The 16276-nt window shown below is 36.5% G+C and overlaps 1 protein-coding gene across 2 annotated transcripts in view; it reads left to right on the forward strand.

Annotated features, from left to right (window-relative positions):
* The window catches only part of KLHL1 (kelch like family member 1), a 370204-nt gene that overhangs the window by 323828 nt on the left and 30100 nt on the right, over window positions 1–16276 (forward strand). For both annotated transcript variants that reach the window (XM_036250226.1, XM_036250227.1), the window contains one exon: window positions 12678–12840. In XM_036250226.1, coding sequence (XP_036106119.1) covers window positions 12678–12840 — 163 coding nt within the window. The remainder of the gene's footprint in view (window positions 1–12677; window positions 12841–16276) is intronic.

Below are 16276 nucleotides of genomic sequence, written 5' to 3' on the forward strand. Positions count from 1 at the left end.
GCCTCATGCCATTTTAAACTCTGCTACCACACCCTGAGACTGATCACACTAGATACCTGACCAAGCTGGATGCACAAGCTTGTTTACAGCCTGCTTTGCCCATCTTGCTGCCTCCACCCAAACTGATCCTTTCTCTGTTTCTTTTTTTTTAAAAAAAAATTATCTTTATTGTTGAATATATTACAGATGTTCCTCATTTTTCCCTCACTGACCCCTTCCTCCCCACTCCTGCCCCGCCTCCTACCTTTTCCCACACTGTTGTGTCCATTGGTTATGCACATATGCATATAAGTTCTTTGGTTTATTTCTTCCCACTCCCCAACCCCCTTCCCTTTGAGGTTTGTCAGTCTAGCAACCAATTTGTACTTCTTAATCCCTTCACCATTTTCACCCATTCCCCCAACCCCCCTCCCGTCTGGCAACCAACAAAATGTTCTCTGTATCTATGAGAATATTTCTCTTCTACTTGTTCATTTTGTTTGTATATTCAATTGTCAATAGATATGTCATTTTGTTTGTTTGTATATATTATCTTTTTGTTCAAAAAATCCCTTCAACATTTCATATAATAACGGTTTGGTGGTGATGAATTCCTTTAGCTTTTCCTTGTCTGGGAAACTCTTTATATGGCCATCGATTCTAAATGACAGCTTTGCAGGATAGAGTAATCTTGGTTGTAGGTTCTTGGTTTTCATCACTCTGAATATTTCTTGCCACTCCCTTCTGGCCTGCAAAGTTTCTCTTGAGAAATCAGCTGACAGTCTTATGGGAACTCCCTTGTAGGTAACTAACTGCTTTTCTCTTGCTGCTTTTAAGATTCTCTCTTTGTCTTGAACCTTTTTCATTTTGATGATGATGTGTCTTGGTGTGGGCCTCTTGGGGTTCATCTTGTTTGGGACTCTCTGTGCTTCCTGGACTTGCATGTCTATTTCCTTTACCAAGTTAGGAAAGTTTTCTGCCATTATTGTTTCAAATAGGTTTTCGATTTCTTGTTCTCTCTCTTCTCCTTCTGGCATGCCCAAGATGCAAATGTTGGCACGCTTGAAGTTGTCCCTCAGGCTCCTTACACTATCCTCATTTTTTTGGATTCTTTTTTCTTTTTGCTGTTCTGATTGGGTGTTTTTTGCTTCCTTATGTCCCAAATTGATGGTTTATTTTTTGGCTTTACCTACTCTACTATTGAATCTGTGTAAATTATTCTTTATTTCAGTTAGTGCCTCCTTCATTTCTGACTGGTCCTTTTTTATGCTCTTGAAACCCTCACTAAGTTTGCTGAGGTTCTCATTAAGTTCATTGAGCATCCCTATAAGCAGTATTTTGAACTCGGCATCTATTAGGTTGCTTATCTCCATTTCGGTTAGTCATCTTCCTGGGGTTTTGTTCTGTTAATTCATTTGGAACTTGTTTCTTTGTCTCATTTTGGCTGCCTCCCTGTTTGTTTCTATGTATTGCTTAATGAGAGGTATGGGGCTAGCTGAGACCAGATGCTGCTTGTTTGAAAGAATTTAGGAAAACCTGAAGCAGGATCTAAGACAGGCCAATCATATAGTTAAGCAACTAGCAACAACTTGGGTGGGCCAGAAAGGTGGGTGGGGCCTCAGGGATCACCAGGGCAGGGCAGCCAGTGTGAGCCAGGTTGCTGGAGGCCCGGATATGGTGGTTGTCTGCTGCCCCAGGGAAGGGCTTACCAAAGGAACAAAGGCCTCTGGCATCATGTTTGTCCCGGAGAAAGCCCTCTCTCCAACCCTCGCTCCAGTGCAAACAGCTCAGTTCTTCCCTGTATGTCTCTGGCCTCTCTTGAGCTGCCTCCCCTCCAAGCTTAGAGGGAGTGAGTCAAAGTAAGTCCATGTGTGGGTCCTTGAAGAAGAGCTGCCTGGGGCTCCAGCTGCCTCAGCCTCCCTGAGTCTCAGTTCCTGCTTTTTTTTTCCAGCCAGAAGTTATGGGGACTTCTCTTCCTGGCCCTGGAACACTGAGTGGGGTGCCTGGTGTGGGATGGGGAACCCTCAGTCCTCAGGGAGGACCTTCCCAGCCGAAGTGTCCCTCCTGATTTTTATCTGCCACATGTGGGTGTGAGACCAGCCCGTCCGCCTCCGCCCTTCCTACCAGCTTCGATCTGGCTGCTTCTTTAATTCCTTAGTTGTACGACTTCCATTCAGCTTGATTTCAGGCAGGTTTGAATGATGGTTGTTCTGTAGTTTAGTTGTAACTTTGATGTGGTTGTGGGAGGATGCAATATCGCGTTTACCTACGCCACCATCTTGACTGGAAGCCCTTCCTCTGTTTCTTATCTACATTCTTAGTCATCCCATAAGAGTGAGTCTAATGTCACTTCCTGGACAAGGTTTTCCTTTATCATCCATCAAAATGCTAGTTGTCCTTTCCTCTTCATTCCTGATACATAATTGGTGTAGTTTAGCACCCATTATTGTAGATCATAATTATTTAATTATGTTTCACACTTAGTCTCTTAACTTCTAGAAGAGACTATGTCATACTCATTTTATTTTTTTATTTATTTTTTTATCCTCACCCGAGGATATTTTTCCATTTTTTTTTGTACAGATAGAGTGGGAGGGAGAGAGAGGAAGGGAGAGAGAGAGAGAAACATCGACGTGAAGGGACACATCGAGTGGCTACCACCCGCACGACCAACCAGGACTGGGGACAAACTGCAACCAAAGTACGTGCCCTTAGCGGGAACCGAACCCGGGTCTCTCTGGACCGCAGGCCGACGCTCTAACCGCTGAGCCAAACTGGCCAGGGCTGTCATACTCATTTTATAAAACATTCTTTATTGACTTGTACATAGAAAGGAAGGGAGAAGGAAAGAGAGAGAAACACTGATGTAAGAGAGAAACATCAGTTGGCTGCCTCCTGAACACCCTCTACTGGGGAATCAAGCCCACAACTCTGGGCATGTGCCCTGACAGGGAATCAACCCTTCAACCTTTCAGTACACAGTACAGCGCCTAGCCAACTGAGCCTCACTGGCCAAGGCTGTCATACCTATTTTTATTGAACTGTTTGTTCACAGGTGCCTAAAACATTGTTAGCACACATTAAAACTCTTGTTAAACGAATATAACATACTCTCATTCATTGCAAAAGCATATCAATAAAAACTTTTAAAAAATTGTAGTTTCTCATTAAGTACCATACTTATTCAATTTCTCTATGTACCAGAAGTTCAAATACATATATATATATATATATATATATATATATATATATATATACTTGTTTTAGTGAATGGAACTTAGAAGAAACTCAAGAAATCTCAGTTCTAAAAATAAATTATTAACAGAAGCATGAACAAGACCTTAACTAATGAAATTATTAATAATTAATGGGTTTTTAATCATATCACCTCAAGGTCACTGTGTAATAAAAACAAATTATATACAAATATGGAAAAAATTAATCTCTAAGACAGTCAGTTAGAAAGTATATTTTTAGCATTGAAGTGCGTTTAATGGCTAGAAATCACTTCATCATTTAGTCTTGATCTTATACTTGATAAAATATCTTCTTTAAACTTTTGGACACTTGTTTTAGTCAAGATACCAGGAAAATTATTTTTTATCTGCAGTTCAGATAGAAATAAAAAAAAAAAAGACAATTATGTAATTATTTACTTTTAAAAACTTTAATAAAAATGACCCTGAAAAAATTTTATGGTTCAATATATCTCAAACAAAGTAGGCTTAGAAAGTTTATATTCTAATTTCTGTTTGGTTTAATCTGATAAACAGATTATTTTATATAAAATAATAGAAAAAAAATTTTTAGTTCTTAAAATAGAATTGTTTTGTTTTATTATTCACTAAAAGAACAATGTCTTAAATAAAACATCTAATTTTTAATTTGTAGTTTTCACTTATAACTTGAAAATTTATAAGTGAAATTAATAAATGTAAACATTTATTAATTACTTTTAATTTAATATTATGTTCTACATTAAAACTCATAATAAAAGTCAGTATAATTTTTTTCATAGAGAAAATTTTCTTAAAGCTTTATCTTTTAATTTTCTTTCAAACTACTGCACAACCCTTTCCACATTTTTAAAGAGATTCTTTACTGTCATATGTTGCATTTGAAACCACTCAAGATTAATTTGTTATTCTAGGCTTTAGTTTGTTGAATTAATAAATTATTTTACTCTTTCTGTACTCCTCCATGGTTCATCGACTCGTGCCTTTAGTAAACACACATTTATTGATTGTTCATTAGGTCTAAATCACAGTTCTAGGTGCTTTGTAAGATGCAATAATTAATCAGAAAAAAAAAGTCTTACTTTCACAGAAACTTCTATTTCTTAGACAGAAATCTTAAATTATTTTAATATAATCCAGGAAATAATGCAAGCTTTATTTAAAAACTGCCAAAACATGATTGCATTGTTTTTTGCAGCTTGGTAAGTAAAAGAAAATTTTTATCTCAGATCACTTGAATGAAGACTTATGATAGGTGGCATTTTGCCATGTTACAGAGTTCTTTTGCAGTCTAGGGTACTATATAAGAAATGTCATGAAAGATAGGCTACCTGAAACATAGATAAAACACCAAATATTACATTTGACTGATTTTACAATTTACAAATATACTAGTGGTAGATGGAATTTAAAATTTGAAGCCAGACATTGAATAAAATTACATTGTATGATAAAGTTTACTCTTTAATATTTTCTCATCTGAGGAAAAATCTTTAATGTTTTTGAGCAGGGATAGTTTTTGTTACTGGCAGGTTGATCTCAGTCTTATAGACGCATCGAAAAGAAGTTGAAGAAAGAAGATAGGCAGGTAGTAAATGGAGCTAGAAAGCTGCTAAATGATACAATGTGAAAATTAAACAAAACAAATTATGGGGGTAGAAAGGAAACTACAGGTTATAAAAGCTATTCTACAAATAAAATCTCCCATTGAAATTATTAGTATGTGATAAATCTATTAAATTCTGTGGAATTAATTTTAATATGCGTTGATGATAGTGATTGTTCATGTAGATTGATATTTCTTAACTAAGAAGAAGATAGATTGTTAAAGAGTTTTCACTTGGAAATGTATAAAATTTGTAATCATGCATAACAAAATGTTTTACCTCACTATCCCTTTAATACATTAAATTTATTTATATGCAAAAAAATCTGGATTTTGTGAGGGTTAGAGTAGTTTTTGCCTTAAGCAAATAATTCTAGGTTAAGCCGGAAACAAAATATAATGAAAACATGTTTGTTTTCATTTCCAAAAATACTTCTTAATGATTTCGTCACTGAATAATGTAGCAACAATCCATTTAAACTAGATATACCCACACCTAACCTCTTTCCTGTTTCTTTTCTGAAATGAAGGAGAGAAATCTCACGATTATATCAATTACCCTTTCCATCAGGGCAATGTACAGCAGATACCAACATTTTCTAAGTCGTCAATTTATAGCAAGTCATAAAATTGGCAAAAAAGCGTACGGTTCACTTTTCTCAAAGTTAATTTAGTCTAACATTATTACTGTCCATCACATTTCTCTCCAAGCCAGCTTGTTGAGGTCTGCCATCCTTAGGACAGACTGGTAATTGCCTGGCTACCAGCTGCCCCACTTCCTCTTTTCTGAAATGACCTCATTTGACATGGATACAATGTGAGCCGTCCAAGAAGTGTCCAAAAGGCAAGTCCTTTCCCTTAGACCAGCAGTTTTCAACCAGTGTGCCGCAAGAATTTGTAAACCGTGTAATAACTGAATAATTAGGGGCACTAACCTCTTTTCTCTTAGATTGTCAAATAAAATTTAAAATATGACAACAGCCAACACAACAATAGCCACCTGGCATGAATAAATCACAATTATACCTTTGTTTTTTTTTTTTTTGGTCAGATCCAACAAAAATTTTTTTTGGTGTGCTACAGAATTTTAGTCATTAGTTAATGTGTGCCATGAGATGAACAATGTTGGAAATCACGGCCTAGGACAATTATTAGTCTAGACTGAAGACAGGTTTGCAACTAAGCCCTGCACAGGGAAGCATGGGAGAAATCTGCTGGAATATTTCTGAGAATCCTCCCTGATAAGACAAAAGCTATCTATGCGTACTTCCTTTTTTCTCCCCTCTATCCATTCCCCACTCAAATCTTGAGTGGCTATAGTATTATTACTATTTTTGATATTATTATTATTATTATGTGCTCAATTGGTTATACAGAGTCAGACACAAAAAATAAAAAATAGCCCTGGCCAGTTTGGCTCAGAGGTTAGAGCATTGGCCCATGGACCAAAGAGTCACAGGAACCTCAGTTGCAGTTCGTCCTTGGCCCTGGTCAGGGTCGTTTGGGAGGCAACCAGTTGATGTGTCTCTCTCACGTCGATGTTTCTCTCTCTCTCCCTCCCTCCCACTCTAGCTGAAAAATATCTTCGGGCGAGGATTAAAAAATAAGTAAATAAAAATGAAAACAAAGAAATAAAGTTAAATATATTCCAGCTATTTTTAAAACTTCCGATTTGTATACTTATGTGAGCTATATTTATATATACAAGATGAGGCATATATTTTACACCGTTTTTGTCTCACAATCAAGTGCTGCATGTAAAGCTAAGAAGAGAAAACTAGGTGGATCACAGAGGAATCTCTCGAATCTACTACAAAACCACCACACACGGTGGACACTCCTCCCGAGCCCACTGTAGTCCCGCCCCGGGGGCTGCCCTAGCAAAGCAACAAAGGCTTGGCGGCTTCAGCTTTGCAGTCTCACTGTTCTGGAGGGAAGGCTTCGGACTCCACTCAGCGGGGGCACTTGCTCCCTGGGGGCTCTGGGAGAGACTCTTGCCAGCCTCTTCCTGCACCCCGAGGAGGGCTGTCCCTTGGCTAGTGGCCACATCCCTCTAAGCGCTGCCTCTTTATTCACATCGCCTCCTCTCTGTGTTTAAAATCTCCCATTTCTCTTTTGAGGACACTTGTCATTGAACGTAGGGACCACTCGCCTAATTCAAGATGACATCCTCATCTCAAGAGGCTTAACTTAATCACACCGGTAAAAACTGTTTTCCAAATAAGGTCACATTCACATGTTCTAGGAATTAGGACATGGACATATCTTTTTTTCAGGCTACCATTCAAGGCACTACACATGGTTTTCTAAAAATTCAGAAGATTTCAGTGCTACAAACAACATTTTAAAATTTAGCAGATACAGTGATTCCACAGGTATTTAAAGTCTACATCAATGGTTATTAACTTCTATCCTGTATTTATGTGTATACGAAGAGGCATATATATACACACTGTTAAATATATATATATGAATAATATATGAAAATATATTCAATGTAATGAGACAATTTGCTATTTATACATTGTGTGTGTCATTCTGAAATTTGTCATACAATTTCAGAATGTAGAATTTTATAAAGCAAAATTAAAGTATTTGTTGTATATTGCTAAGGATTCAGGTATTATCTAAAAATTCAGACAGTCGAAGGCTACTGAGATGAATCTATTAGAATGAAGTCAGCTGGTCTAAGAGTAAAAGCCAGAGCAGCAGTGGTTTCACTGGAATAAATTCCTCCTAGTGGTATAGGAGGATATGAACATCTGAGCAAGACTGTCATTCAGCTGTAACTCTTCAGAGCACCAGCGGCTTCACTCTTCTTGGTCCCCTATGTTTAATACCAGGCCCAAGGGCACCACATCGCCCACATGGTTGCTTCTACTCCATCTCTTGCATCAGCATTACAGACCGCACACCTCACACACAGCTTTAGTCAAACTGTTGCATCTACCTGCAATAGACTAAAGTCTTATCTTTTTAAAATTCTGGGTGGCTATGTGTCCACTTAAAAATTGGTGGCTTTATTAAAATAGAATAAGGAAAAAAACAGGGTGGGTGCCAAATACTAGTCACTGCTACATAGATGATGTAGAAATCAGAGGTCAGTGTTTAGTTTTTAAAAATTCCATAGAAAGGGTTTGACTCTAATTATAAAACAATTTTAGTTTTCACTCAAACACTTATCTTACCTGCAATTTGTATATATTAATGTAATAGCTTGCTACTTTCATTGAACTATCTTGAAGGGAAATTATACAGAAAAATTCTAATAGAGATTTTACTGCAGAATTCCCAAGGAAAATAATATGTGCAGCCCTGGCCGGTTTGGCTCAGCGGTTAGAGCATCCGCCTGTGGTCCGGAGAGACCCGGGTTCGGTTCCCGCTAAGGGCAGGTACCTCAGTTGCAGTTTGTCCCCGGCCCTGGTTGGTCGTGCGGGTGGCAGCCACTCGATGTGTCCCTTTCACATCGATGTTTCCCTCTCTCTCTCTTCCTCTCTCTCCCTCCCACTCTGTCTGTACAAAAAAATGGAAAAATGTCCTCGGATGAGGATAAAATAATAATAATAATAATAATAATAATAATAATATGTGCAAGAGCTATAGTATAAAATATGTAAGCAATTATATATATATTTAAAAACAAAATTTTGGTAACTATAAACATCAAAAATACCTTTTACAAATTTTTGTCAAAAGAAATCATGCAATTTTTAAGCTAGAGACACAAAAAATACTTTAGATATTTCTATTGTTTTCATTAGATTATTATGTTTTAATGCAGGTTTAACATTATTACATGAACATAGCACAGAAAAATATTTTTGCATAGTTAACCTTGCTTTCATATATCTGTAAAGATATTTTTAGTGAGCATAGAAAGGATTTGAAGTATCATTCTGATTTTGAAGTTACCCTGGTCCAATTATTCACTTCACTTAATGAGACCTTTTGGCAAGGGAATCATAGCAGCTGCAAGAAATGTGCAGCTCACATATCATAAGGGATCCAGTGCTCAGAAATCCTGTGCTAATCCAGTATCTTCTTTATAATCTGTAAGCATGAAGTATGAATGTTTTCAAGAAAACTTTGAATATTTTCCAAATTTGGATTATTAAAATAAACAATCCTGAGAATACAGTTCTTGTTCAACTAGTAGAGATGTTTGGGAGAGGAATTTAAGTTTTGAATATGATGACGTATCTTAAAAGTACACTTTCATCTTACTTGCACATCGTAACATCTCAGCTATAATGACCAATCCTGAGAGTATACTGACCATTTTATTCATATAATAATTAAAATGTACTGACTTTATTATCAACTGATAATAAACTCACACTAATATGAGTTTTATATTTAATATTCACATAAATGATATAAGGTAGGTACTCTTTAAGAATGAGGGTACTGAGATATAAGGAGATTAAGATATTTTTTTCCAACATCATACAACTGGTAAAAATACATTGGAATTTAAACCTAGACAAATATTTCCCAAAGCTATAGCTATTAATCACAACACTTTTCTGCTTCTTTCCCTGCCTTCAACACTGATATCCTCACCCACAATACTTTAGTTAAAGAATAGTAATATATGATATCTTTCAATAATTTTATGCACTTATTGTCTTTAGTCTTTATTTTATGTAGGCTCTATTTTATCTACCTACAGCAGAAGATATAAAAAACTTTCCAATTTTTTTAAAGCAACTGAATAAATATCTGTGTTGAAAGATTAATGGTTTATATAGATATTTTCTTGATTTATTGTAACCAATATTTACTATTTCTTATACCTCAATTGCTGTATTTTGCTTTCTATAATAGTCATAGTTTTAAATTATAAAATATTTCAAATTTTTGTAAAAGCAAGATCATAATGTTTTCACTAGAAATGTTAACTATATCTTCGAAGTGGTATTCCTAAGTTACAAATGAAGGATAAGAATTCTCAGTTTCCAATGTTCCTAACAATGTTTGATTTTGAAATACTTTAACATTTAAAAACATTTAAATGATTATTATCAAAAACTTTCTCTCAAATATGTTTTATTTTTATATCTGAATTATTATAGTTGTCATTTACATCAAGAATTTTTATATGTTTAGGACCTTATTTATCCTCTTCTATCAATTTCTTTTTTGTATCCTCCCTGAGACTTGAATATGAAGATTATTATAGCAATTACAATAGCCTACAAAACTGAGTGGCTATAATGTATCAGATTCTGTTCTAAGTGCTTTTATATGTATTAATTCATATAATCCTCAGCGCAACACCAAGATCATTACTATAATTACTCTCACTTCAGCGATGAGGAAATTACAATTTCAAGTGATTAAGAAACTTACTATGTTAAATCTCATAACTACAGGAAAATCTTAAAAACACATGTGTAAACCAAAGCCAAGGCAATACTGATAGATAAATACATTTGATGACATTATTTCTGAAACTTTTGCTTTAAAAGTAAAGTTAGAAGTCTTATTCAAATTTATCTTCTCAACCTCATGGAGTATCTGTAGGGTTGGGGGTTTGGTGGATGAATAAAATGTATTTTTGAGCCCTGGCCAGTTTGGCTCAGCGGTTAGAGCGTCGGCCTGCGGTCCGGAGAGACCCGGGTTCGGTTCCCGCTAGGGGCGCGTACCTCGGTTGCAGTTTGTCCCCGGCCCTGGTTGGTCGTGCGGGTGGCAGCCACTCGATGTGTCCCTTCACGTCGATGTTTCTCACTCTCTCTCCCTTCCTCTCTCTCCCTCCCGCTCTGTCTGTACAAAAAATTGAAAAATATCCTCGGGTGAGGATAAAAAAAAAAAAAATGTATTTTTGAGGTATGTATTTTTGTGCCCTGGCTAGTCAAGAATTAAAATATGTATGAGAATCAATAAGGTATATATGATGGGTTGGAATGCTACCCTGAAAGTGTTATTAAGATATGTATGATAGGGCTGGAATGCCACCCTGAAATGCTAATAAATCTATTGCCCAAGTGTGAATGTGTTTGTTATGCATTTCAACAAAAAACCACTAAAACAAACAAACAAAAAGACTAGACTTAACTAAAAGATCAACAAAGATATTATCTCAAGGAGTTAATTATTTAAAACATTGTGTAACCTAGGGAACCACTTTACAAATAAATCGGACTACATCCAAAGATCAGGAGCATTTGCTCCCTTATGATACTCCTCCACACTCCAAGCCATGCCTACTTGTAGTTCATTGTGTTGCGACAACCCCCAGTAGGCTGAGAGTCAATGGTATCTAGTACCTGAGTAAGCTTCTTATCATGTACAAGTATAAAAGTGAATAAAATACATACATTGAATTCTTGAACACATCAGAGAGAAACCAAGGCAGCCAGCACTTGAGAAGCCAGATGTCAAAGGGAAGAGCACCGAGGTAAACTCAATGCTTACTTCTGCTTTCTCCAGGCATATACACATCACAGGGTCAAAGGGCAAAATGAAAGCAGAGAGCCAGGGCTTGCTGCAGTTTCTGAGTTACAGAGGAACAAATTAGAATTCAGAACTCCATGGAGGTCCAGGCAAGAGAGATAATTATCCTGGAAAAGAAGGAACTGCCTAAGAGGAAAAGTCTAGACATCTACCTTTGTTTCTTATAATCCTCACCTGAGGGTATTTTTTCATTTATCTTCAGATAGAGTGGGAGGTGGGGTGGTGGGGGGAGAGAAAGAAGAAACAATAATGTGAAAGAGACACAATGATTGGTTCCCTCCTGCACAACCCTGACCAGGTCCAGGGACTGAACTGCAACTGAGATGTGTGCCCTTGACTGGAATTGAACTCATGACTCTTTAGTCCACGAGCCGATGCTCTAACTTCTGAGCAACCAGCCAAGACTACACATCTACTTTTTGTTGCAGATGCCTCAGGATCCCTTGTGTCCTTGTAATTATTAGTAAATCTTGGTCACCTGTGAGATTTCTTATTCATGTGAACCTTATTTGATAATCTGACCACTTATTAGACATATTCAATAGTATTATGTCTACAACAAGCTAAAACATGAGGAAAAGAAAAATGAAATAATTTAAATATATAACAACAACAAAAAGGCAATATTGGAGAAAGAAAATGAAAAATGAATGGAAGGACCAATTAGGAAAAACATTAAAATTGAATTTAAAAGTAATCAGTTATTACATTAAATACAGATGGATTAAATAACCATGTAAGTCAGAGATCAGCACACAGGAACAAAAACAATCTTAACATAGGTACATTAATAATTGAAAAGTTAGAACTTTGAGGTGAGAAGCATTACTGTATAGAAAATAAATATTTCTTAATTTAAAAAATCAATTCAGCAAGAAAAATTTATTTTCTAAATATAAATACATAATATTGAAATATAGACAAAATACATAATATATAGAAAATTTTAAATTAAATTAAATTTAAAAAATTAAAATAAAAAAATTCATAATAACATAGAATTATATATCATGTTCTGTTCAAATTGATATTACATTGCTTAATACAACATTGGTTGAAGTAATAAAGTGTTTTAAATGGCAGTATAAAATATTCTTCAAAGTAAGGCATAAGATGTATCATCTCTGATTCTTAGAATTTCCTTTTTCACATGGACATAACTAAGGAAATGTTTTAATTCATAATTATGTAGGTCATAATACTTATTTTTGGTTCTAATTTTTGTTTTAATGTAATGAAATGATTCCATTTCAGTAAATCGTTTCTACACTGTTGCAACTGTTTCCTAATAGCTAGAGTCTATTCTGAACAGCATCATAGTTTTTAGTATCAATTCATTTGATTTTAAAAATCTCACTGTGAAATAAATCAATTCAGTTTTTATTTGCCCCATGTTTTAGGTGTGACAGTACTTGAAGGCCCCATTTATGCCGTGGGAGGCCATGATGGCTGGAGCTACCTGAACACAGTGGAGAGGTGGGATCCCCAGAGTCAGCAGTGGACTTTTGTAGCCAGCATGTCCATTGCCCGAAGCACAGTTGGTGTAGCAGCACTGAATGGCAAGTGAGTAGATTTCATTTTTATCTGGGAAAAAAAAAAGTCTTTGAGTGAATATTCTTATAGAAATAACTGTTAGTATGCTGGTTCAATAAAAAACTTTAAAAAATATCTTTAGTTTTTTATTTTTTATTTTCAAGTTAGTCTTTATGGATAGTTGACAAATCAAGACTGCATGTTTTTCTGGCTGTCTCTCCATGCAAAATCGAAACTAAATCTTTTTTACATGGATTGCTGGTTAAAGATGTATTTAACATAGTCCATGAGAATTAAGTCCAATAAAGATCTGCCTACTTATACCCTTTCTGGTAAAATTTCCCTGAGGAGCTCTCAAAAAGCTATTAAAAGTTTGTTGTCCAACATATAATTTTTGCATAACTATACCAGTCTGGTCACTTTTCACCATTTCATTTTATATTACTTTAAATTAGGAATTCCCCACCTCCATACTGTTTATATTTTGAGCCAGGTAACTTTGTGTTGGGGATGAGGCTCTGTCCTGTGCATTGTAGGGTGTTTAGCAGCATCCTGGGCTTCTATGCACTAGGTGCTAACTATACTTTGACCCCAATGTGACAACCAAAAAAGTCTTCAGACATTGCCTAATGTCCTCTAGGGATGGCAAAAGACACTCCCTCTCATTCCCTTGAGAACTCCTGCCCTAAACAAAGTTAATAATACATCCTGCCTGGACAACTGCTCAAGCGAACCATCTGGTCTCCCTACTCATTCCCCTAAAATCCATTTGCTAAAACAGTCAGAGCAATCTCTTTACAAATACAAAAGCCAATCTTCTTCAAGGGCTCTCTTTGCAATTAGAATGCCATGCTTATTTTTATCTAAAAGAACCCACTAGATCTTGTGCCTGCCTACTTCTTCCTTTTTTCTCTGTACAACTGCCAATTTTCCCTTTTACCTATGCCTCAAATATAACAACTTCTAACCCAACCCAATCCTATTGAGTTTTCCTTTTTCTTTGTCTGAGATGATGCTTCTACCAAATCTCATATGCCTGATCCTTCTCATCGTTCAGATTTTATCTCAAAATTGTCCATATGAAGTTATTTATTAGCCATTCTAATTTAAAATAGGCCACACTGAATACTTTCCAAACTATTTACTTACTGTTCTTGGAATCACATACATTATTGCTTTTTGTCTCTTTTTACAAGCTTTATATATGTTCAATAAATGTTGAGATTTTTGTGTGCATCATTCATTGTTATATCCCTGGGCTCAAGGGACCTTTATCATATCTACTGAGTGAATGTTGAGTGAATTGCCCTGTCTAATTTAGTTACTCTTAATAACCTTTGACAGTCTAAATGTTTTTTCAAATACGTGTAAATGTGTGTATTTTCAAAGTTACTACTATAACGCATTTCTGAAAAAAGGATACTGCTTCTTTCACCTAAATTATAAATAAATGTTTCTGTGACAATAAAAATATCTTAGGAATTCAAATATTAATGGGTATGCAGTAGTCCACCATATGCAAAACAAAACCCTAAATATAAGTCAGTAGTCTGACTTTTTACATCAAAAGTGTTTAAATATATCTGACATATGTATACCTAAAATAATATATCTGAATATTCTCCAAAATTTTATACTATAAAAAAGCAATTATATTCAGGCTTAAAATAAATATTTTAAATATTTTTCTTTTTTCAAATCTTTATTGTTGGATGTAAAATGTATTACAGATGTTCCACATTTTTCCGTCCTCCCCACTCCCGCCCCCCTCCCACCTTTTCCCACACTATTGTCTGTGTCCATTGGTTATGCATATAAGTTCTTTGGTTTATTTCTTCCCACTCCCCCAACCCTTTCCCTTTGAGGTTTGTCAGTCTAGCAATGAATTTGTGCTTCTTAATCCCTTCACCTTTTTCACCCATTCTCCCAACCCCCTTCCCAACTGGCAACCAACAAAATGTTCTCTGCATCTATGAGAATGTTTCTGTTCTTCCTGTTCATTTTGTTTATAGATTCCATTGTTGATAGATATGTATTCATCACCATTTTGTTTGTTCATACATTTTATCTTTTTCTTCAAAAAGACCCTTCATCATTTCATATAATAATGGTTTGGTAGTGATGAACTCCTTTAACTTTTTCTTGTCTGGGAAAGTTTTTATATGTCCATCGATTCTAAATGACAGCTTTGCAGGATAGAGTAATTTTGGTTGTAGGTTCTTGGTTTTCATCACTCTGAATATTTCTTGCCACTCCCTTCTGGCCTGCAAAGTTTCTTTTGAGAAATCAACTGACAGCCTAATGGGAACTCCCTTGTAGGTAACTAGCTGCCTTTCTCTTGCTGCTTTTAAGATTCTCTCTTTGTCTTGAACCTTTTGCACTTTGATGATGATGTGTCTTGGTGTGGGCCTCTTGGGGTTCATCTTGTTTGGGACTCTCTGTGCTTCCTGGACTTGTATGTCTGTTTCCTTCACCAAGTTAGGAAAGTTTTCTGCCATTATTGTTTCAAACAGGTTTTTGATTTCTTGTTCTCTCTCTTCTCCTTCTGGCACCCCCAAGATGCGAATGTTGGCACGCTTGAAGTTGTCCCAGAGGCTCCTTACACTATCCTCATTTTTTTGGATTCTTTTTTCTTTTTGCTCTTCTGATTGGGGATTTTTGCTTCCTTATATTCCAAATCGATGGTTTGCTCCTTGGATTTACATACTCTATTATTGAAGCTGTGTAAATTATTCTTTATTTCAGTTAATGCCTCCTTCAATTCTAACTGTGTATCCATGATTTCTAACTGGTCCTTTTTTATGCTCTTGAGGCCCTCCCTAAGTTCACTGAGGTTCTCACTAAGTTCATTGAGCATCCTTATAAGCAGTATTTTGAACTCAGTATCTGTTAGGTTGCTTATCTCCCTTTCGCTTAGTTCTTTTATTTGGCTTTTGTTCTGTTCTTTCATTTGGGACCTGTTTCTTTGTATCCTCATTTTGGCTGCCTCCCTGTGTTTGTTTCTGTGTATTACTTAATGAGAGGTATGGGGCTCGCTGAGACCCGATGCTGCTCGTTTGAAAGAATTTAGGAAAAACCTGAAGCAGGATCCAAGACCGGCCAATCCTATGGTTAAGCAAGTGGCAACAGCTTGGGTGGGCTTGAAAGTTGTGTGGGGTGGGGCAGGGCGGAGCCTCAGGGAGTCACCAGGGCGGGGCTACCAGTGTGAGCCAGGTTGCTGGAGTCCCAGATATGGCTTCTGTCTGCCACCCCCGGGAAGGGCTCACCAAAGGAACAAAGGCCTCTTACAGCACTTTTGTCCCCGAGGAAGCCCCCTCTCCAGCCCTCGCTCCAGTGCCAAACAGCTCAGTTATTCCCTGTATGTCTCTGGTGCCCCTCGAGCTGCCTCCCCTCTGAGCTTAGAGGGAGAGAGTCCGATAAGTCCGTGCACAGGCCCTTTAAGGAGCTGCCTGGGGCTCCAGCCGCC

The sequence above is a fragment of the Molossus molossus genome, unplaced genomic scaffold (assembly GCF_014108415.1).
Source record: "Molossus molossus isolate mMolMol1 unplaced genomic scaffold, mMolMol1.p scaffold_m16_p_9, whole genome shotgun sequence".
In the NCBI taxonomy this organism is placed as follows: Eukaryota; Metazoa; Chordata; class Mammalia; order Chiroptera; family Molossidae; genus Molossus; species Molossus molossus.